General features: G+C 41.6%; 1 protein-coding gene across 6 annotated transcripts in view; it reads right to left on the bottom strand.

Moving 5' to 3' along the window:
- The window catches only part of GLIS3 (GLIS family zinc finger 3), a 242,632-nt gene that overhangs the window by 205,303 nt on the left and 14,348 nt on the right, over positions 1 to 22,981 (bottom strand). For all 6 annotated transcript variants that reach the window (XR_012084315.2, XR_012084316.2, XM_072992156.2 and 3 more), the window contains exon 4: positions 19,441 to 19,921. Coding sequence is in view for 4 of the 6 variants with exons in the window: in XM_072992156.2 (XP_072848257.2) it covers positions 19,441 to 19,825 (385 nt within the window). In the remaining 2 variants the exon portion in view is untranslated. The remainder of the gene's footprint in view (positions 1 to 19,440; positions 19,922 to 22,981) is intronic.

The following is a 22,981-nucleotide window of genomic DNA, read 5'->3' as shown; positions in this document are numbered from 1 at the left end:
AAGAGGTAGCATTCATCATTTGGGCTTGCTGGGGAAGTGAACTAACTGCACATAGAGCAGCCTCCCCAAACCAGCAATGCTCCATGGTTTGGACTGCAGCTCTCCTCACCCATGACAACTTTTCAAGCTGGCTGGGTCTTGAGGCTGATGTGAACTCTAGCCTTCAGCAGCTATTCTCCAGCCTTTTTTTCCGTTATGGCCATAAACACAATATAAAAGAAATATTGTCTGAATCAGGATTGTATAAATTGCCTAATGAACCTTATAAGGTGGTATGCAAAGAATTGTTTCGCATCCGTGGCCCACTTCAAATGTGCCAGGATCCCCCAGGGGACCCTATGGCCCCTCATTGAGAATGACTGGTCTAAAGCAGTGGTTCTTAACCTTGGGTTACTCAGATGTTTTTGGACTGCAACTCCCGGAAGCCTTCATCACCAGCTGTGCTGGCTGGGGTTTCTGGGAGTTGCAGTTAAAAAACACCTGAGTAACCCAAGGTTAAGAACCACTGGTCTAAAGCAACAACGGACATAAAAGTATGACAGGTGGAAGCACCTCAGCAGCAGAGCTTCAAGCACTTTAAAAAAATTCTATTTCCCAGAATTCTTATGACAGGGGGATCTTGAAAATTGTAGTCCCCCAAACGTACTACAATTCTCCAAGCTTTGTCCATGCAGAAAGCCACAAATCCTCTTCCCGAATAAATAAACAATAAAACAAAAAGGCTGAATGTAGAATTACTGATAACAATACAATCTTTCCCTCCCTCCCATCCAGCCGTACATCAGATAATTTATAATAAAAATCAACACATTAAGAATGTTTTCTCCTGTCTTTGGAAGAAAGTGAGCTTTGCTTCGTGTTCTGCATTTTAAATAAATAACTGAACAAACTCTTGGCAGTTGCCAAGAACAGCCGAGGTTCACAAACATTGCACCATAGCTCTCCAGATTGTGCCTTTTACTGAGTAATTAATTAAGACACCAGTGCTAAATTGGTATTTTTGAAACACATTTGGTTTTGATGATACTGTCTAATGACATATATGATTACCCATGACTTGTGAAGCAACTGCAGATTTGTTAACACTTGTTCAAACAATAACTTCAGTAAATACATCCTAAGCAATTATGTATTAAATCAACAGTTTAATTATCCTTAGAATTGTTGTAACAGAATAATTATTGGAGGGGGGTGTTGAAGGATATTTATAAAAGGCAATTTGCTACAGATTGCTGACAAAATGAATTTCACATTGTCAATATCTGAAAATGATGAACAAGATTTATATAAAATGCAATTGGGCATAGTGGGACTTCTTTGTGCAAAGTTACACTTGTGCACAGTTGTTTGGCATACAAGATGTTCAAACTCCTCAAGAGGAACTTTACACAGAGGATTACATTCCTTCCAGCCACCAGGTAAAACTCACAATTTGGCTTCAGTGGAATTTCTTACCCAGTACATCACCTAAAATTTAACTTCCAGCTTTGCTCATATAAAGACTATTACATTACTCTCACCTTCTCTCTCTCTCTCTCTCTCTCTCAAGACTGCAGACCTGAAGGGCATGATACACAACCTAATATTTGGACATTTCTGATTCTTCTCCATTGCCAGTTTTTTGTTTGTTTGTTTTACCTAGCTAGATGAAGAGTTCTAGAGACCTCAAAAGTTTGTAGAATTTTGTAGAACTTTAGCTAGTCCTGCCCAACTGTGGGTTTGATACCTTCCTGTTCCTCTCATGGTTCGACACACCTATCTTTGTTCTACTCTGTTTTGCTTTGTTTTAATGTTTATTTAGAAGTCCTTCCAAATTTGGGGAAGGGGGCAACTTGAGGTCCAAGCTGCAGTAGGTGCCCTAGTGAAAATGGTAGAATAAGACCTACCCCCTCTTGGACCAACAGCAGCCAGAAACTGAACCTGTGAGTCATCTGCAACAAGTACCTGAACATAGTGAGACCCTCTATAATATTCCCCACAGCCCAGCTGATCAGCTGCAGAGCAAAATACATTATTTCCTTGCTTCTGGAAATGCTCTTTATCCAGATCTAGTGGCAAATAAGTAGCAATCTTAGTGAAGACTCTTGGATGATGATGATGAGCTGAGATGTGGAGGAAGGGTGTGTGTGAACGCATGTGAGCCTGTCTTAGCATGTGTACAGTCCTCACCTCCAACTCCCACCCCAATGAGACAAGCAGCAGATCTTGGGACAGAAAAGTTGTGGTCCCTGCTTTATATCATCACCTTTAGTACATTCATTAAACCTTCCACTAAGCTGTACTTGCAGGGCTTGAAAAATTTTAGAATGTCTCACCAGTCAGTCAAAAATTTCACCAGTCACCATGACCGGACTATAGCCTTGCAATTTATGTTAACAATTTTAAACTAGGCACTTGTTCACTTTTATTTCTACGTAACAATGCATACAAACCCAAAACAATTGTATTACGTACACGGGAATCACTGGTTTATATCCTCAGATTTGAGTTGCTTTATTACCTGCATGTCTGTGGGGTCATGAAGCTTGTATTTTGAATGCCTTTCTTTTGACTGTCTCCAACAAAAATAAATCTGAAAGCAAAAGTGCCCGGCCTCTTAAGGAGCCATGGTTCCATCCCACCCCAGGATGTGTCCTCGTTCGGTTGAAATTGGGAGCAGGGAATCTCCATATTCTCCAGCATGGGACTACTCTATATTCTCCTGCAGAGCTATATCTCTATGTGCTGCTCAAACCCTCTGCTTGCAAGAAGAGGGCAGTTTTCCTTTTGCAATGGGAAGGGGAGGGGAGGACTGCAGGATTAGAGAGAGAGAGAGAGAGAGAGAGAGAGGCTCATCAAGCAGCATTTTTCACTCGTCACAGACAAGTGAAAGAGTGCATTTTTCAAAACCTGTGTACTTGTAATGTTCAGCAATGATTTGATAGAAATGGGTCTTCTAAACCAAAGAATATCGAATACAAAGTAAATATGCACTTACTATTATTTGACATTTATTAAAAGTTGGCCTTCATCTTTCTAAACCTGTTCATAACACAAATTATGTGTATGTGTGTCTTCACAGTGGAATAAAAATTTATGTAGCTCACAGATTGCTGAGCTATGTCAGAACATAGAGCATCAGGTCAGCTAGGATAATTTTGGTATAACTGTCAAGACAGTTCTAACATGCATAATAGCGACACAGGTTTCTGAACAGTGTTATGTGCAAAAATGTTAATCAGTAAGCAGCTTCAGCCACACTTGAGATCTCTTTTACATGGTTATTATTTTACTCTTTGCTATTGTCACTTGGCATAGTCTGAAAAAGAAGTCCATCAGTATGCCATGGGACTCCTTGTACAAAAAGCTGGATTCCATTTTCAATTGTTTTTCTCCCCACGTGCAGCCTTTAATCAATTTCCAATGGCTCAGCAGGTCGTACTATAGCCTATGTTTCACACTGAAGTGATTAAATAATAAATGCAGAGGTTTGTATTCAAGACACAAGTCTACTTCTTTTCAGCTTTATGTAGCTTTGCAATGGTTAAACAAAGCTCAAGAAACAAAATCAGATTGAAATCACAAGGGCATCACAAATGGAGATTTACAACAAATGGCTGAGGGATTCACTTGAAGCCAGTAGAAAGAGGTTTGCATGAATTCTTCCAGCATTTGTGCCTTTTTGCCAAAAAGAACAGAATTTAGCACATAATAGTGTCTGGGCAAAATTCCTTCTCTCTCTCTCTCTCTCTCTCTCTCTCTCTCTCTCTCTCTGTGTGTGTGTGTGAGTGAGTGAGTGAGAGAGAGAGAGAGAGAGAGAGAGAGAAATAAATATATATATAATAAATTTTGCAAAACTACAGACAGAACTATGTGCTTCAAGTTTATGTTCCTCGATTTCCAATTAAACTGAAGTGTTTATCATCGTAAGATGTTTCATTGGCATGTGTTACTTCAGTTAACTCTTCTTTTTTTAAGAGTGCCTTCAGTGTGGTTGGTGTGTAACTACTGAACGACTGTCAGCCTAAACCCTACAGAAGACACTCTGTTTTGCATATCCAAACAAATTCTGAGGACTCTGCCTGAAAAGTAATGATTTCAGCCACAAACTTTCTCACTGGAAACGGAGGCATCGAAAGAGGAGCAACATATTCCAAACACCCCCAGGCACTTAAAGCTGTCTCAAGAGTATTAGCCTTTGTGCCAAAATAGATCTATTCTTAAGGGGGGGGGTAAATGCTTTGAAGAATTGTCAGCGTTGAATGTTGTTGTTATAACGTATGCATCAGAATGTAACTGCACGATACTAAACATAACTGAAGAAAACATTTTGTTTAGGATAGCTGCAGTTAGGACTGGTCTTTCACTTTTTCTTCCATGGTAGGGCAGAGCATCCATTTTTAAATGTACTTCCACTTGTAAATTGCAGAAAGAGAATGGATGCTGTTTAGAAATTCTAGATTCCTTTCTGTCATACTGAGGTGCAGGCTAATGGGAGACAGCTGGCATCTGCAGTTCGTGCCTACCTGTGGTTTGGCTTCAGGGATAAATCAAAACAAATAAAACATGGAGAAATTAGGGAGAATCACTGCACCTGGATGGAATCAATCTTTTCCGCGCATGTAAAAGTATGGCTTCTATTTCCTTCAGAAAAGAACATTCTAACAGTGAGAGCTGTTTCACAATGGGATGGACTGCCTTGTAAAGTGGTCAATTCTCCAACATGGGAGGGGTTTAAATAGAGGTAGGATGACCACCTGTTACAGGTGCTTTAGGCAGAGGCTTCCTGCTTCGGCAGGGTGTTGAACTTGGTGATCCTTGCGGTCCCTTACAGCCTAGTCGGGGTGTGCCGGACAGTTTCTGCTACACAGATTGTTCTCTCCTAAAATAGAGAACAGCTATGGGACTTGGGAGGAGGTGAGGGGGCTGGCAGCTACGACTGCTTTGATCACCTCATTCTGCCTAATAGCAGGGCTACCCTTGCATACTTTAAAGATCTATTATGGTGTTGCTCCATCCTGGAAGCAGGTTGAATAGTAACTCCTTAACAACAACAACAACAACAACAACAACAACAACAACAACAACAACAACAACACAACAGTAGCAGCGACAGAAGCAACAACAACAACAGCATTCCTAAGCATGTCACATTAAAACATGTTACCTGATCTTGATGAATTGAGCTTCATTACAGTTGGGATGCAGATCTAGCTAATAATAAGTAGATCCCTCCCTCCCCCTCAACTTCCCAAGGATACATTTATTTGTTTGTTTATAATGTTTTTAACCTTGCCTTTCTCCTTAAACAGGACCCAACACAGCTTGCATCATTAAATTACAATATTTAAAGCTAAAAACAGTAAGTGCATAAATATTTAAAAAGATCAAACAAATACCACATTAAAAAACAGTAAACAAAAGCAACACAAAAAAACACATTAAAAGCAGTAAGGTGCAACAATCTATTTAAAAAATCTCTTCAGACAGCCAGTAACTAAGGGAAAGCCTGCCTAAAGAGAAAGGTTGTTGCCTGCTTGCAGAAGGACAGTAAAGATGGGGCCAATCTGGCCTCCTGTGGGAGGGAGTTCCAAAGACTGGGACCAGCAACAGAGAAGGCTGTCTCCCATGTTCCCACCCATTGCACCTGTGAAGGTGGTGGGGCTGAGAGGAAGGCCTTTCCTGATGATCTTAACACATGAGCAGGCTCATAAAGGGAGATGCAGTCCTTGAGATAGCTTGGACTCAGGCCATTTAGAGCTTTACAGGTTAAAAACAGCACTTTCAATTGCTCTCCAGTCCCCTGATCATCCTTGTTGCTCTCCTCTGAACTTTTTCATGTTTGTTGGCATCCTTCTTAAAGTGTGGTGTCCAGAACTGGACACAGAACTCTAGATGAGGCCTAACCAGTGCTGAAAAGAAGGGAAGTAGTACCTCATGATATCTAGAGACTATATTTCTGTTAATGCAGCCTAAAATAGCTTTTGTGATTTTTGCAGCCACATTTCATTGTTGGCTCATATTCAGCTTTTGATCTGCAACAATTCTAAGATCCTTCTCACTTGTAGTATAACTGAGCCAAATAGAGCATGTTATAGTAATATGGATGGGATGTAACCAAGGCATGTGTCATCGTGGCTAGACCAGACCTCTCCACTTTACAGCCAGCTTACATCTGACCAAAGGAGTGATCAGATGTTCACGTAACTTGTTACTTTCCAGGCCGAATGCGCATGAGTGCTCAAACAGTCACTGATGCATGTATTCTGTTTCACACACAAATACAGCTGAAAAGTTGTACCTTTATGTCACAATTCCATTAGCTTTACCTTATACTCTAATGTACTTTTCTTTAAATGACAAACTTAAACAAACTACCATGAATTCTGGAAAGCAACAGGGTGGGACAGGGCAGAGCCTAATGGCATATAAAAGAATGGAGGGGCCCTGAAGCAAATTGTCCCAGTCCCTCCTTTCCAGCCCTGCAGCTTTGAATTGTTACTAAATTGTATGACTTGTGCAGCATTCCAAAATAGAAATTTAGGAATGTAATCTCATTTGCTATTCCCAGGCTTTTGTCCAGCCATGCCTCTTAAAAGGGCCTAAAGTGAGCTACTCATTATTTGTTGCTCTGCTTTCAGCACACTCCTGCTCCGCTTTCAAGGAATGAAACAGCATAATGATTTCTGCACTTAACTCTCACTTTCCCTTGCATTTTTTCCCTGCAAAAATTATGACACAGAGCCACTTATGATTTCTGTGATGTTCTTATGGATTTTGTGGGAGAGAGGTTGCCACAAATAAAAACTAATGAGAAAAAATAAACAGCCGTCTTATGTGAGGCCCATGTGTGAGGCAAAATATCATTATTTCTTTATTCATGCACAATAGGAAGGTACATGGTGGCTTTATGTGGTTTCCTCTGTCCAATTCATTCCATAAACAAGGTGTGATTGAAAAATACCAAGTTTACCAAGTGTGTTTTCAGTTAAGCAGGGATTTAAACTGGTAATTCTGTATTTACTGTCTCATATCAGTGGTTACCATATAAATATTGCCAAAGCTAAAATACTGGTAGAAAAATATGCAAAATTAGTCTAATTAAACAATTATTATGCAAAGTAATTAGCTTAATTTACATAATATGAACAAACATCCTAATTTGGGTGGTTCTCAAAGGATGACTACCTACTGGGAACTGAATTCATCACCATCTTTATTTCTCAGGTAAAGGGTAAAAGTTAAGGTTCCCCTTGACATTTAGTCCAGTCGTGTACGACTCTAGGGCATGGCGTTCATCCCCATCTCTAAGCCGTAGAGCCAGTGGTTTTCCGAAGACAGTTTCTGTGGTCACGTGGCCAGCGCGACTAGACATGGAACGCTGTTACCTTCCCACAGAGGTGGCACCTATTTATCTACTCACATTTTTATGTGCTTTTGAACGGCTAGGTTGGCAGGAGCTGGGACAAGTGATGGGAGCTCACTCCGTCACGTGGATTCGATCTTACGACGACTGGTCTCCTGACCTTGCAGCACAGAGGCTTCTGCATTGCAATTTGTGTAAATTACAATTTGTGTAATTCACAATCTGAACAGTGGTGCTGCAGTGTCAGAACTACAACAGGACTGACTTTTCCTATTTTTTTCCCTCTCATTTGATAGCTCATTGATTGGCACCTCAAGGAACTGCCTAGCTTGCCTGCCTTGAAGGCTAGCCTTAATTATTAACTATGAGGTAGATGTGGCTCTTAGCGGAAATAAAACAGGTGCTTGTACTATTGTATGAACATCTACCCAAGAACATCTACCAGAACTCACAGTGAGCTATATAATCAATAAGCTGTATTACTTATTGTGCTTCTCTTATGGAGGGACACGTATTATGTTTCTGTACTAGCAGAAGACCATCACGGGGTTTTGTTTCCTGTGCGTGCGTGCACACAAGCCACTGTCCTTTTGCATGACTCAATTTTGGCCAAGATAACCTCACATTTGACTCTAGAATTCTTTGGTTTGCAGAGGGGTTCATGGTCAGCTCAATGACTGCAAGAAGTCCAGGTCCTGTGGCTGCAAAACAAGCCCAAATCATCACCCCTCCACTACTGTCCTTGACAGTTGGTATGAGTTTGTGCTGATATGCTGTGTTTGGTTTTCACCAAACATGGTGCTGTGCATTGTGGCCAAACATCTCCACTTGATCTTGTCTGTCCAAAGAACATTGATCTAGAAGTCCAACTCTGCAAACCTAAGCCGTGCCACCATGTTCATTTTAGAAGCTTTCTTCATTCCTATTGAAGTAGTAAGGGTGTACCTAGTTTTTCACACATGTCTCCACTTTGGCTTTATTTTTGATGACAGTAAACGAGAATCTCTACTTAGAGCTAGACTTTGAGAATGTGTAATACTACTGAGAGGGTTGCAATGGCTTAAACCAGTGGTTCCCAACCTTGGGTCCCCATATGTTCCTGGAAAAAAAAAACTCCCAAAAGCCTTCACCACTAGCTCTGCTGGCAAGGATCTCTGGGAGCTTTCATCCAAGAACATCTGAGGATGACAAGCTGTGGGAACCACTGGCCTAAATACTTTCTTATCCTCAATAGCCCCAATTCAAATTGTGAACACCACATCTGGAATTTATATACGGTAGTAACATGGCAATCCTTTAAAGCCATGATTAAAGTCACCTTACCTCCACATTAGGGCCATGATCTGTATTGCCCATGTACTTATTCTAAAGTAAGAGTGTGTGTGTGAGAGAGAGAGATTGGCCCTAAGAGGATCATGCCAGAGATGTAGAAAATTATACCTGAAGAAAGCAGAAGAAAAATGGATAGGGAATTTTCCCTTCCTTATAATACTCGGACATAAGGTTTTTCAGTGGAGTTGAATGATGGGTATTCAGGAGAGAGAGAGAGAAAAACCTCTTTACATAGCACAGCATAAAAGTGTGGAATTTGTTATTATAAGAGATAATGGTGGCCAACCATTAGACTCCTTTAGAAGAGGATCAGACAAATTCATGAATGCAAGATTATCAGGGGCTGTTATCAATGGCTAGTAGTCATGATAGTTATAGATCACCTTCACTGTCAGAGGCGGCATGCAGCAAAACATAAATGTGAGGATGCTGTTCTGGTCACATCCTGTTTGTAGCTTTCCCAGAAGCATCTGGTTAATCCCATAAGAATAAAATGTTGGAAAGATTGGCCTTTGGTCTCATCCACATGGCTTATCTTATATTCTTAGGAACTTGTTTCTTCCCCTGACTTGTTTTACTTCATATAGTACTTACAAAATTGCCTCCACTTGGTGGTAAACAATATTTGGATAAGGATTATGTTTCAAGTCATCCCCATCACAACAAATACATTCACAACAGCAATATTTGGAACCGGTATGAAGATATTCTACTGTATCAAACAGACTTGCCACCACTACAGCCCGATGCTGCTCCGGAAGGAACCTACCAAGCAGAAATGTTTTAGAGATTGGAAGAACCTTTGGAGCTGATCTTTCCTGAATATGGAACCTTCATACATAAATAATGTTCTCAGCTCTTGAACATCACGTTCGTAGAACATTTCCAAGATACATATTGCTTTATCCGCAAGGAACAGAATATTCTTCCCTAGGGAACTGTCACTCTGTAGGCTTTTGTAATGCAGCAGAAACTTGGCAAGAATCCACAAAGAAATTACAACATTCCCACCTATTGCAGCTCTAAATCCTGCAACAGCTGATATTCATAAAACAGTATGATCATCACATGGCAGCTTCAGCTTAAATTATCATAACTTTGGACAGAAACCTGAAAAACCTGACTATGAAAAGTATATTGATTTGATATTTAAACCTAATGATTTGAATAGGTCTCATTATTGTTTCTGAATGACATAATTTGGCAAGGTAAAAAAGATGATATTAACAAGCAACTACATCACTTATCTATTTCAATCATTGAATAAATAACTTTTAATTCACTGCCTTGGGAATAATTTTACTGCAGAAAGAGATTTTCTTCCACTTTCCATTAAATGATTCCTATACACTACAGCAAATGATGACTGACTTTACACTCATACTATCTACCTTTCCCCCCTTAAAGAACACTTTCACCCACATAATTATCAATCAGGCATGGTTACCAATGGTCCAGGGACCATATCCAGACTGTGGTATTTTTCCATTTAGCACACAATCTCTCATCCTTGGCCCTTGACCGTTTCCCAGCTACTGCCCTCCTTTGGGCCCACCAGAGTAATCAACCACTTTTTTTTCTGGCAATCAACACAAGTCTCCACTGAATGGTTCTGCTAACCTTTTGTTAAGATTTATTCACATTCATTCCTTTCCTCCAGTGAGCTCACAACAAGCCTGGTGAGTTTCCTGGATGAGAAGTGATTAGAACATAGATCTATGCAACACTCTTAGCCACTACAACACAACACTTCATTCTCTTCTGCCCATAATAAGATTTCTTTTTCTGTCCCAATGATCACAACATTGCCTCTGTCCACCTCTGTGCTCTCCACTTAAGAATGAAGATGTACAGCTGAACCTGGAATCTCTCTGCCAGACATTTCAACCCTGACAAGAATGCCATCTAACAGCAGGTCCAAAGCAAGCCTCTATGATCCCTGTGCATCTGCATGCCACTTAGGCTAGTGTGGTGGTAGCAGTGCTAACAGAATAATACACGTTTTCTGTCCCTTGGCTTTGTCTCCAGGTAAACACAAAGGTAGCTGGAGGCGGAGAAGAGAACACACTGAGAGATGTTACACCAGGATAAGCTGCAGAATAGTAGCTCAATAACTTTAGGGTAGTGAAGAGAGCAAGGAGCAGCTCCACAGGCTGTCTCATTTGGTGCATCCTACCTGCAAAGGTGTTCCAAATGGTCAAGTGGAAAAATATCTACTGTAACCATTCATGCAATAAGCATGTGCTTATTGGAGAGAGTAATAAAGACAGGCTATTGAGGTTCCCTAAAGTGTTCTTTCTTTGTCTTGACTGGTGGTTCCGAGATATTGGGTCCCCAGATGTTCTTGGACTACAATTCCCAGAAACTCTGGCCAGCACAGCTACTGGTGAAGGCTTCTAGGGGTTTTAGTCCAAGAACATTTGGGGACCCAAGATTGGGAACCACTGTTAAATACAGATATTCTCAGGCTTGATTTCCTCTTATCCCTCTTTACACACTCTTTGTTTTAGTCCCTCACCATCCACTTCTATCACGCATCCTCCTCTACCAGGCAGGCATGATTTTTGACGCAATAAAAATTCTTATAGATGCTTTCCACATACACCTAGCAATTAATCTGGGGAGAAGGGAATCTAAAAACTTTCCAATTCTACAATGAATACATTCTGTTAAAACAGCCTTGACAGATAACTTTTGTTCTGTGTCATCACTTTAAAAAGAGGGTAGGGGAGATTGTGCTTGCCAACAATTGGAAAAATCTGTTACACGCATGCATCGCCAGGTACTGTCTCTTAACTTTCTTAGCTTTTACTGATCCTGGTTCCATGCAACTGGCCTTCACCTAAAGGCAACATCAATCACATCAAATGACCTATCTATATTATCTTCCACACTTTCCCTGTGGACTATAAAACAGGAGCATTGCTGGCATTTCTCCCACCATGTGGAAAAAGCCCATCTAGCAAGCTGGGCTTCATCCATCCCATCAGCAGGTACAGGCTCACAAGAGCATGGAAACTGCCTATTTCCGGGGTGTAGACGGAGCACAGCTTTGCAATCTGTCCCATTTTTCATGCCTCTACACCAGTGGTCTGGGAACAGGGGTAAATTACCCCAAATGTGGTAAAAGTGAAAATCCTGGGGGTAATAAGCAGAGTGCTACCCCTTCCCTCCCACCCCCACCACTTGCAGCCAAACCTCAAATTGTAAGCCACCTATCCCTGTTACTTCCTTGGTTGCAGGAGGGCACTTGTAAATCCATTTTTTCAGAGATTGGCGATAAACCTGCTTGATTGGTTACAGTTGTGGAATAGCCCTGGGCAGTCAATGAATCTGGGGCTTGTTAATGACTGCTTCCACTGGAGATGACTGAAAGCAAGCAGGAGGAGGGAAAGGAACCAATTAATGAGGGAAGGAAGGGAAGGAAGGTGCAAGAGACCGAGGGCTTCATCAAGCTTATTTAAATGTATGGAGAAAATGGAGGGAGGGAGGGAGGGAAGGAAGGAAGGTGTGTGTGTGTGTATGTGTGTGTGTGTGTGTGAGAGAGAGAGAGAGAGAGAGAGAGAGAGAGAGAGAGAGACTCAAAACTATGAAAAAAGGAATAGGCAAGGCTTGAATTAAGGTGGGAAAAAGGGTGGCTTCATCAAGCTTGTTTAAATATATGGAGAAAAATCAAGGGGGCAATGTCAGCTTGTATAAATTTTTTTTGGGGGGGTAAAAGATAAAAAAGTTCCCTAGCCCCTGCTCTACACCTGTTGGAGTTACAGATTTCTAGAGAAGACAAGAATGGAGCACATATCCATCCACACAACACACCCATACAAACAAGAATAAAACTCCAAACTGTATTGCAGATTATGCATGGCTTCTTTGTCAGACTTCTGTTTTGTCCTTCCATTTGGTCTTGACTGGGTGTCTTAATCCAAACTCCCATAGGATGGCCCCTTCCAAGAGCTGCATGGATGCCCACTTGTGGCTCTGGCTCATCCCACTTCTGGCTGTTGACCGTGATAGAGCCCTACCAAGGGAACACCACATTTGACAGTGTGGGCAGCTGGGCTTTAGCCCGCAGGAGGGTTCTGCCTTGATGTCCTTCTATGCCCTCATGAGTCCTAGCTGTGAACAAATGATGGGTTCTGAGTGGATGCCCCATCCAGGATATCATCCCAATGCCATACCCACTTTGGAGACAAGAACTGAATTCAAGAGGTGGGAAATGGTGGAAGGCAGGAGAAAACCTGCTGAGGAGGTTTCCCACCCAGAGGGAGATATAATAGGGCAGAGGCAACAAGTCAGTGCAGAGAAAAGGAAACTGGGGCAATCAGCAAAGAGGCAGGGGTAGAAAATAACAAAAAGGAGAGCTGGTTGGATGTGACGGAATGGCAGGGAGCTTAGTCTCTGTTTTTGCTGGCTGTTCAGTATCTGAGGACAGCCCCCTCTCAGGAGCACCCTTTAAAACTTGGTAGAGGGGAAAAAAGGTCTCAGCAGGTATGGGGTAGACCAGGAAGCCTGTAGGCAGGAACCAGGAGGGGCTCAAGGACCTGAATCGACTTCAAGCCAGCTATGTCACTGGTGCAGACAGACGCAGTTTAAGAGGCTGCACCAAATGGACAAGGGCATTAAAGAGGGTAGGTTAGTTTTGTACAAGCCCTGTTTTTGGACTGTGAGTTTGACCATTGCTACTTTAAATTCCTTAACTCTGGATTTAATATATGCTCCTCCTTTTTCTTGTTGCAACCAGCAGGATTATGAACAGAAAAAGACCTGCAACTGAAGTGGCAAAACCCTTGCAAAATCTTGCATAAGGATTTGTATTAAAAATATTTCTTTGTGGAGCTGCCTCTGACTTTCCTTGGACAGAATGGATGACACAGGGATGTTTTTTGCAGCCCCCATTCCCATGGAAAAGATATGCCCCCTCACAGACAGAAAAATAGTTTCCCAATTTTGTTCTCAGGGGCTGAAATCCCATAGAAATGAGTTGACCCACTGAATCGGTGAAATGGGTGAGGGAGCTGACTCACCAAATTTCCCACTGATTCACAGGGCCCACTCCAGTTGCAATTTACTGCTGAATTTTAGCCAATTGTAGTGACTGCAGTTACGCAGTGAAAAAAACGTACTAGAAGAACAGCGCCACTCACTACTATCTGAAGAATGCCATGTCTTTGTACACTTATTGGATAGTAGCTTCTAACAAACATTGCTTGTTCAACATTAAGTACAAAAGTTGCAGAAATCTTGTTTGAAATACATGTTTATAAATACATGTTTAAAGATAAAGAGAATGTTATATTTTACTCCTGCTATAACTGTTATGTAACATAACTTTTATTTCATGTTTTCCTACTACACTTGTAACTCTGTTCTGCAATAGCATGCAGAAGGTAATGCAACTTTAACCAAAATCAAGAGCCACACAATTGTTCCTGTTAAGACTTGCCCTTTTGATTTAGATTGAAAAGTGGCAACAATAAAGCACTGTCTGTTCTAAATTCCCACCAGACATATACTACCAAGTGTGGCTGTGATCTGGTCTGAAGCAAACTACCATTTAATCAAATGTTTATTTCGTAATCTTTCCTATTGCTCTAGAAATGAGGAATGTGCTGCTTAAACCGAAACACACTTGTAAACTTTGTGTTCTTGTTATTCCAAAGCCAACAACAAGAACATTTCTAAAACAAAATGTGAACTGTTGTGTTAGCCCCAAAACATGTTGAAACCCTTATTGGCATTTTCCTCATACATCCTCACTGAGACAGCAGCAAATAATTTTAACAAAATCCCAAATCGCCTCCACTTCAGCTGTAGCTACATTCTCTTAAAATGGCCTGCAGGCATCATTTTTGTATGACAACGCTGAAAAAAAAAAGGAGAAAGCTGTGCTTTCAACACAACTGATAAGTCTCTGCTATAAACAGGCACCCATACTGAAGCTGGTACCAAGTGTGGTGTACTGGAGAGAGTCATGGAGTAGGACTCAGGAGACCTGGATTCAGTTCCCTGTCAATGCCATGGAAATGCACATAAGAACGAAAGGACATAATTTTTTAGAGAGCTTCTTTTGTGGGGGGTGAAGATGTTCTCAGCAAAACTGATTCCTATGACAGTGCCTCCCCCCAAACCATCAATCATCATAGTAGGAAACATGGCATGGGGTGTTATACAAAATGAGGGAGCCAGGGAACATCCCTCATGTCTTTTTGTTAGTGTTTGTGTTTGAGAAAGAAAGAGAAACTTGTGACTCCTTTCGAAAAGCACATTCTGATGGGCTGAATATGTCCAAGCTGATGGGTTTAAGTCAAGGAATTTTGCTGCTTGAGTCAAAACAGCAAACAACACCCCTGGTCACTTATGTCAAGGGGGTGTCAAGTTACTTTGCCACATGGGGGAAAAATAAAATTTATTTCCTTATCCCAGATATTGAAAATACATTAATACAAAACTATGTGTTTTGCTGTAATAAAGGAACACCCTCACAATCTCTAATGAGAGGAGGATCCCTACAGGTGCTCCACCAGAGAGGACAATTTAAGATAATAAAATTAACCCCACTTCTTTGATTGTGCTAATAATAATTGATGAGAGGCATACATGATTAAATGCTTGCACACAGCTAGGTATGAAGTGCATGAATAAAGTACGAATTTGTTAATAGCCTCAACAGCCTTGAAAGCTGAAGGAAAATTAAAAAGCCAAAAGTAGACAGGTAATTACTCATTTTCAATTACACACAATTAATTAATTACTCATTTTCTTCAAATACTTATTTCATGCATATTTTCATCAATGAGTAACTAAGTTGCATCTTACAAAATAGGGAAAGATTTTGCTGATAGTACATGAGTTGAATATGCACAAATCAAAAATATGTGAAGTCAAACAATGGCTCTAGCACTCTTCTACATATATTTTATGGAATACTGTATCCAGTTTTTAATATGCTAACGACAAGAAAATTTAAAGAGGCCATATTTCAAATTCATGTGTCTAAAAAAGCAACATCTAGGGTTTTGCCATAGCTGCAAACCATAACAGCCACAATGTGTGTCTATACACCAAAGCTCTAAGTCCATGAAATGCAGACATCTGAAATGTTGCATGCATAGTAAGGGAATCTTGTGAATGTGAGTCCTGAGGTTATTTGATTCTTAAAACAATTTTTAAAAGTATTAATTGTAATCAGTGTAATTTTTTCTATAGCCAACTGTATCATATTAATTCACTAGGTAGCAGATATACATTCTATGGAAGAATGTATAGAGGTAGGAGGCACCTCTATGGCAAGAAATCTTAAGATGTGGTCCAAATGCTGTAAAAAACCTTCCAAAAAGGCTGAGGGGATGCTTATAAATGCATCCCACACTCCACTTACATAGATCAGAGACAATGTGTTCAGTTTTGACAACTCCAAAACATTGATTGAAGGCTTCTATATATTATACTACAAGTACCATTCTAACCTGTATGAAGCTGGACCCTTTCAGTATCTAGACAGCATCTAGATAGTATTCTTCCAGGCTCTAAACTCTGCCCAATTTTTCCAGAAATTCAGATCCTTTAATCCAGGGGTCTCAAACATGCGGCCCGGGGGCCAATTGCGGCCCATGGGATGAAAGTTTGTGGGCCCCACCTTAGTTTGAAAGTTTAAGGAGCAGGAGCGGCGGTGGTGACACCTACTTGGCGAGCATGGGGCTACCTCCCCGCCTCATAGGGGCTGGGTCCCGCCTGCCCCCCTGAAGCGCCCACATGTCCAGAAGGGGAGCCCTCTCTCTGCCCAGCAGTCTTCTCCCTCAGGGGTTTGGCGCCACCAGGGCTTCTGCTTCTAGGTCTCTGTCACTCTCTGTCTCTTCCCCCCGCTCTTCGTGGGTCACCTGGCGAGGCTGCTGCAGTCGCCACGTCCCCTCTGCGCTTCTCCTTCCCCCTGCCTGGCGCTCCTCCACTCCCTGCCCAGACGTGCCGTGCGAGGGATGCTGCCGAGAGAACAGCCTGCTCGCACGTGCTCCCCTCCCCTGGTCTTCCTAAGCCACACTGGGCAAGACCACGGCATCTTGCCAGAGTGGGAGTCAGGAAGCCCTAGGAAGCCCCATTAGCCCTTGGGTAGGGGGGAGAGATTACTCCGGCGATGTAATCTGCAGAGTAATCCCTTGCAGAAGGGCTGCATGCAGCTGCTAGAGGGTGTATGTGTGTGCACAGGGAGTCGGGGGGGGGGAGAGAGAGAGAGACCTAAAAGCAGAAGCCCCGGTTGCGCCAAACCCCTGAGGGAGAAGACTGCCAGGCAGGGAGAGGGCCCCCCTTCTGGACGCAGAGAGCCACATTTCAAATTTTTGCAGACCCCTTCTCCTTTGATGTGCAAGATGCCCCTCCTGTCCTTCAAATGGAGCTCATTGACCTGCAGTGCAACTCTGAAATGAAAGCAATGAGTGGAAAAGCAGACAAGCTTGGGCAGTTTTTGAGAGAATTGATCTCCAGCTTCCCTGAGCTTTCCCGAATGTTCAAGCGGACCATGTGCCTTTTTGGGAGCACATACTTGTGCGAAAAGCTCTTCAACACCTACAGGTCCAGACTGACTGATGATCATCTTCAAGCCATAATGAGGGTCTCAACTGGTTCCTCCCTCAAGCCCAATGTGGCTCGGCTATGCAAGAGGAAGCGCTGCCAGGTCTCTAGCAGCAAGAAGTAGGCAAGAGAAGCCGTGTTCAGAAGAACAGTTCATGTTCAGGACAATTCATGTTTAGAAGATTAAAAGTTAAAGAACTGTTAATGCAGACATTTGAATCTGAATACAGCAGATATAGAAGATGAAGAAACCCTATATAGTCACTCACTAGAGAAATATTTTATTATTGTTGTTGTTGTTATTACTACTACTACTACTGATTGATTGATTGATTTGTTTTCCTATTAATTCTTAATTTGTTTATTTTTTCATCTTATTTTGTGTTAAAAAAATAAAGAGATTTGAGAAGATTGGAATTTTTTAACAAAGCTTTTCTTGTGGAAAATCTGATGCGGCCCAGCCTCATCCAGACTCTGCTTCCGGCGGCCCCCAGGTAAATTGAGTTTGAGACCCCTGCTTTAATCATTCCTTGAAATGCCAATTCTTTGAACATAATGTACACTCTCTAGCAGAAAAAAATCAATTTAATGGCTGTTGGTCACATTCACATATTATGCTAAGCCTAGAAGTTAAAAACATTTCTTCTCTGGCCTCCAACTCTAAGAATCCCAACCATATGTCCTCTTCATCCGTGCCCCTTGTAAATGAATGAGGCAAGCCAAAGGGGTTTGTCTGGGTAGGTCTAGCTTGTGGCAATTCCTTTACACTTGAAGAGATTGTTGTGTGAGTATTTGTATAGAAACTGTCACCACCACCACCCCACACACGGTCCTATGATTTATGAAAACTACGGCCTGCTTTCAAATATGCCTTTCTGGTGGAAGATCCTTGACAGTGCCACTGCAGGTATTTTCAGATTCCACTGATTATCTAGGCCCATTTCAGTATGATATCATGAGTGCATTCAAGGCTGAATCAGCCTTGGTTGCCCTGGTGGATAACTTTAACAGAAGAGGGACAGGGGAAGAGCAACTGTGTTATTCTTGTTTGATTGCCAAATGGGTTTTGATGCCATAGGGGCAGCATCCTTCTGGATCAGCCCTATGAGTGGGTGGGAGCACTGCATTCCTATAGTTCTGGCCTGCAGGGGAGGCGACAGAGCATAGGTAGCATGATGAATGCAGTAGGGAGGACTCTAGACAGTTGTACTATTTCTCAGCCATCTCAACTTCTGCATTAGGAGCTGAATAGAGGTACAGTATCATCATTTCCCCAACACAGTCTAATAGCTATGTGAAGCAGTTGGGAAGGATCCTCAGGAGATTTGGAACAAAGTTTCACTGCTATGCTGATGACACTCAACTTTATTTCTCTGCAACTTCTGAATGAAGGACAGCTCTGCATGTTCTAGACCAGTGCATGGTTGCAGTGATGGGCTGAATGACAGCCAATAAGCAGAGGCTGAATCCTGGCAAGACAAGTACCTAATGCAAGAGTGGTTTCCCCATCCAAGATATAGGCTGACCACTTCTTCTACATGGACTTGCATTCCTTCCAAGAATCAAGTGTGCAACTTGCAGTTACTTCCGGGTCTGGTTTTGTCTCTAGAGGCTCAAATGGCTTCTTTGGCTTCAAGTGTCTTTTATCAACGTCAGCTGTTAAACCAGCTGTCAGCAGTTAGACAGAGCTAGCAAGATTACAATGGTCCAAGCACAGGTAACATCAAGGATGCTTTATTCGAGTGTTGCCTGGGACTACCCCTAAAGCTGGTCTGGAAACTGCAACTAGTGATCTTTCAGTATGCTCTGGACAATCTTCATTTCCTTAATCACGCAGCACTTGAACTAGACAGCTCATGCAACTTTTTCCAACTCTCTGAACTCTATGAAATCTGCAACTAGACATACTGGGGCATTAGAAAGGGGTAGTGATGGCCAACAGTGGTGAATGACAATACAGAACTGAGCAAAAAAATGAAATACTTGCAATCACAAGCAGAGCTACATGGGAAATGAAAGCCCTTAATCAAAGTAGAATATGTTGAGTGAACTCTCGTCCAAATATGTCATTAAGTTGGCAGAGAAACACTTCATTCTTGAAAGCATTCCCAAGGTATAAAAGGATAGTGATGAAATATAATAGTAATACTATTATTATGTAAGAAAATAAAGAGATGCATTATTTTTTAAATTAACCATACCTTTAACTGTGCTTGAAGTGAAGCTGTTTCCAAATTCTTGCTGCTTTGGCTTCAAAAATGATGGTGCTGTCATCCCTGGAGGTTGTGGGACTTGAAATAAAGGCTTCCCATTTGCAACCATTTGTCTCCTGGGACTTAAAGCAGGGAAGTGAACACTGGAATCAATAATGTTACTCTGAGGGGCCACACCTCCTCCAACAGATCTCTTTAAGTGTGACTTGGTGGACAGGTTTCCAATAGCTGGGCTTGGGGTGCAACTGTTAGAGGAAGAGGAAGGAGGTCCTGCATTAACTCTGATTGGTGGGATCTGCAGTCCATTTACCATCCCAAGCCTATGAGAAGTACTCATTGTCCGGTGGCTCATATTGCATGACCTCACATTCATTGTCAAATGGTCGCACTCCTAAAGAAGTGCAATACAAATCCCCAAATAGCGAACACATCAGTCCAGGTTCAATAAGATATCCATAGTGCATTGAGCCTGTTGTAAAGGAAAGAGAACATAATAAAAAAAAACCATACTGAAATAAAATATGACAAGTTTAAGCAATGCTTTGTGTTTAAATACATTGGGGAAGGGATATTGATTGTGTGAACATCAAAGAAGAAGCAATCACAGAGCTCTGGGGAGAATGATAAATGATTACTGTGAGCTATAATGAAGGGAAATCGTGCCCCTTTGAAAGCAGAAGTTAACAGTGAGGTCAGCTACCTTTGTGCTAGTTAACCAGCCATGAAATGGAATGAACAGTTAGCGACTGAAAGAAGCCAGCCTAGAAAGAAATCACAACTGCGGGCTGGAAACTCTCACTGTGTCAAGCATCTGTCTCCTATTCTTTCATTTCTACCTTGTACTAATTCAAAGAAGGGAAAAGAAAGCATGCACAGCTGTTAAGCAGCACTGGGACACAGGCCAATTATGAAATCAGCCCCCGTTTACATTTTGAGCACCAGGAACAAAATAAAAGAAGAAAGAATTAGAACAATTATATTTATATCTACCAGTAAAAGGTAAATTTAAGAAAACAAGTGCAATGAAACTTAAAATAAAATATAGTATAAACATGGTCATCACGTGTCCCTTAATTAAATTCTTAAATATGTTAATCCTATAGTTGGCATTAAAAAAGCTGGCTGGGTAGCTTAGTAGTTTAGGTATCTGGATGTGGAGCTAGAGGTTGGGAGTTCAATTCCGCACTGTGCATCTTGCAAAAAGAACCAGCCTGTTTAGCACTGGACAAGCTACACAGTCCCAGAGCGCCCCCAGAAGAAAGGAATGGTAAACCACTTCTGTGTATTCTCCAGCTAGAAAACCCTGTAAAGGGTTGCCATAAGTCCAAATTGACTTGATAATGTACAATTATTATTAATCATTACCACGGACTAAAAATCAATATCTCAACCATGATCATATTATTGTGCTTAGTATATTAGGGCTGGGCCCACTATCCATTGATACACAGGTTCCCTGCAGGCAGTAATTTGTAACCAAAGGCTGTGTTTATAAGAGAAAAATTAGTTAGTAAACAAATCAGAAAGATGCACTAGGTCTGTGAGCATTTTCACTTGTGCTCAGAGCCATAATTAGGACAGGATGTGAGTGAAGCTTTGCCCCAGGGCACCAAAATTAGAGGGTATGGCCCTTCCCCAACCACCCGTGGCAAAGGCATTCCCAACCAATGTCCAATGTTGCCACAGCAGCCTTGTCTATCATCATGAGAAATGACAGCCAAGTCAATGGAGGGCCATGCTCTTCTTTTAAAAAAAGAGAGATGGTTTTCCTTTCTATTTCTGGTGTCGCTTGTGAGCACAAGGGCTAGAATCCTCTTGCGCCATTCACAAGGTATAGCCAGTTTTGTTCCATGATCTCACCTTGCAATTACACAAGTGGAGATTGCCCCACTTGCTTCAGTGGAACTTAGGCTTGTGAAAGGAAGTACTGAATACCTCCAACACAAGCTCCAAGAAAACATCATCACTCACATAATGGAACTTTTGCACAACAATAAGGGGGCAATAGGGTTCCAGACCATGAATAGGTTTCTTCCATGAATTATTTACTTATTTAACTCCACTTTCCTCCCCAAAAACTGAGCCCCAAGGCAGTTTACAATATATATATATACAGTGGTGCCTCGCTTAGCAATTGCTTCGTTTAACGATGTATTGGCTTTGCGATGGGTTTCTTTGAGGAATTTTCAGCATCGTTTAACGATGTTCTCTATGGGGGAATTTCACTTATCGATGTCCGTGTTTGCTCATTTTTAAGTGTCTTACAATGTTTGTGGAACATGTTTTAAATGGTTGGAATAGTTAGTCCACCTTGTGAAACCTATGCACACTTAGTTTGGCTTTCTTCTGAGTCTTCATTAATTTTTGGTGATTTTTTGTTTTGTCCCTCATTGAAAGGGAAACAGAAGAAATCTTTCACACAAATGAAAAAAATATGAATGAGCTCAAGTGTGGATATTCGTGATGATGATGACGACACAAAAATCAAAGCAACAGTGTGCTCCAGGTTTGTATTGAGTGTTATCAAGAAGATGAGTTTGCAAATGTTCCAGAACTCTTCAGGTATAATTAGAGGAATTGTCAATGAATGTGTGAAAACATCAGCCACAATGACATTTTGAAAAAACAGTTGTCCTCTCCTCATTGCAACCACTTCTTGCCCCTACACAGCACAATGGCTGTCATCTGTTATTCGCTGGAAGTTCTTTGACCAACCCTGGGCATTTGCTTTAGAAGACTGTGAGACTCAGGGTCAATCAGCTGCTCAGAACTAGTGATGGAACAAAACCCTCTACAGAATGGCTCTTAATTTGGCCAGCGACTTGGGTCTGCTTGGGGATGTCTAAAATACAGTAAGGAATTGGGCCTAAGCCCAGTATAATATGTTGAGACAATAACCATTTTGCATGCTTTCAAACACTGGATATCAGTGGGAGGGAAGTTTTTAGGACCTACAGAGATTCCTTCTGCTACTAACCTTTGCTAAAATCATCCCCTCATCTCTGGCTTGTCTCCCCACCCCACCCCCTTTTTTCCTATTTGTTTGCTTCACTTCCTTTCTTTGCTTGTCTCTCTCCTCTTTTCTGACCTCTGAGCATGGAATCATGGAGGGATCTCTCTCACCTATGCAGAATCAATTTTTCCTACTTTTTCTACTAACTATAGATAGCAAGTAAAGATACTATTTTTTTTCACTTAAAATGCTTCCAGAGTGATTTTTTAAAACATTTAAAGTACTAGTCGTTGTTAAAAGGGAGGGCGACTGAAACTTAAGCTATTCTCTCATGTTTTCTCTGTGCAGCTGTTGTTTGAACCTGATACTCTGCTAACTATAAAACGAATTAAGCAAATTCTCTAATATGACGCTCATAGACATATCTGGATTCACACCCCTGAAGTCCTCCCTTGTATTAAACTGTTCTGGAGAAGATGATTAGGGCTTTTTAGATCACTGGGGAGAGTTTGCAGGAAATATGGCAAGCATTCCCTTCTTAATTGTATCTGCACAAAACTCCTTCCACAGCTGCAA

Source organism: Pogona vitticeps, chromosome 2, assembly GCF_051106095.1.
Source record: "Pogona vitticeps strain Pit_001003342236 chromosome 2, PviZW2.1, whole genome shotgun sequence".
Classification (NCBI taxonomy): Eukaryota; Metazoa; Chordata; class Lepidosauria; order Squamata; family Agamidae; genus Pogona; species Pogona vitticeps.
Note: the sequence above shows the minus strand (reverse complement) of the source record. Positions and strands in the feature narration are given on the sequence as shown.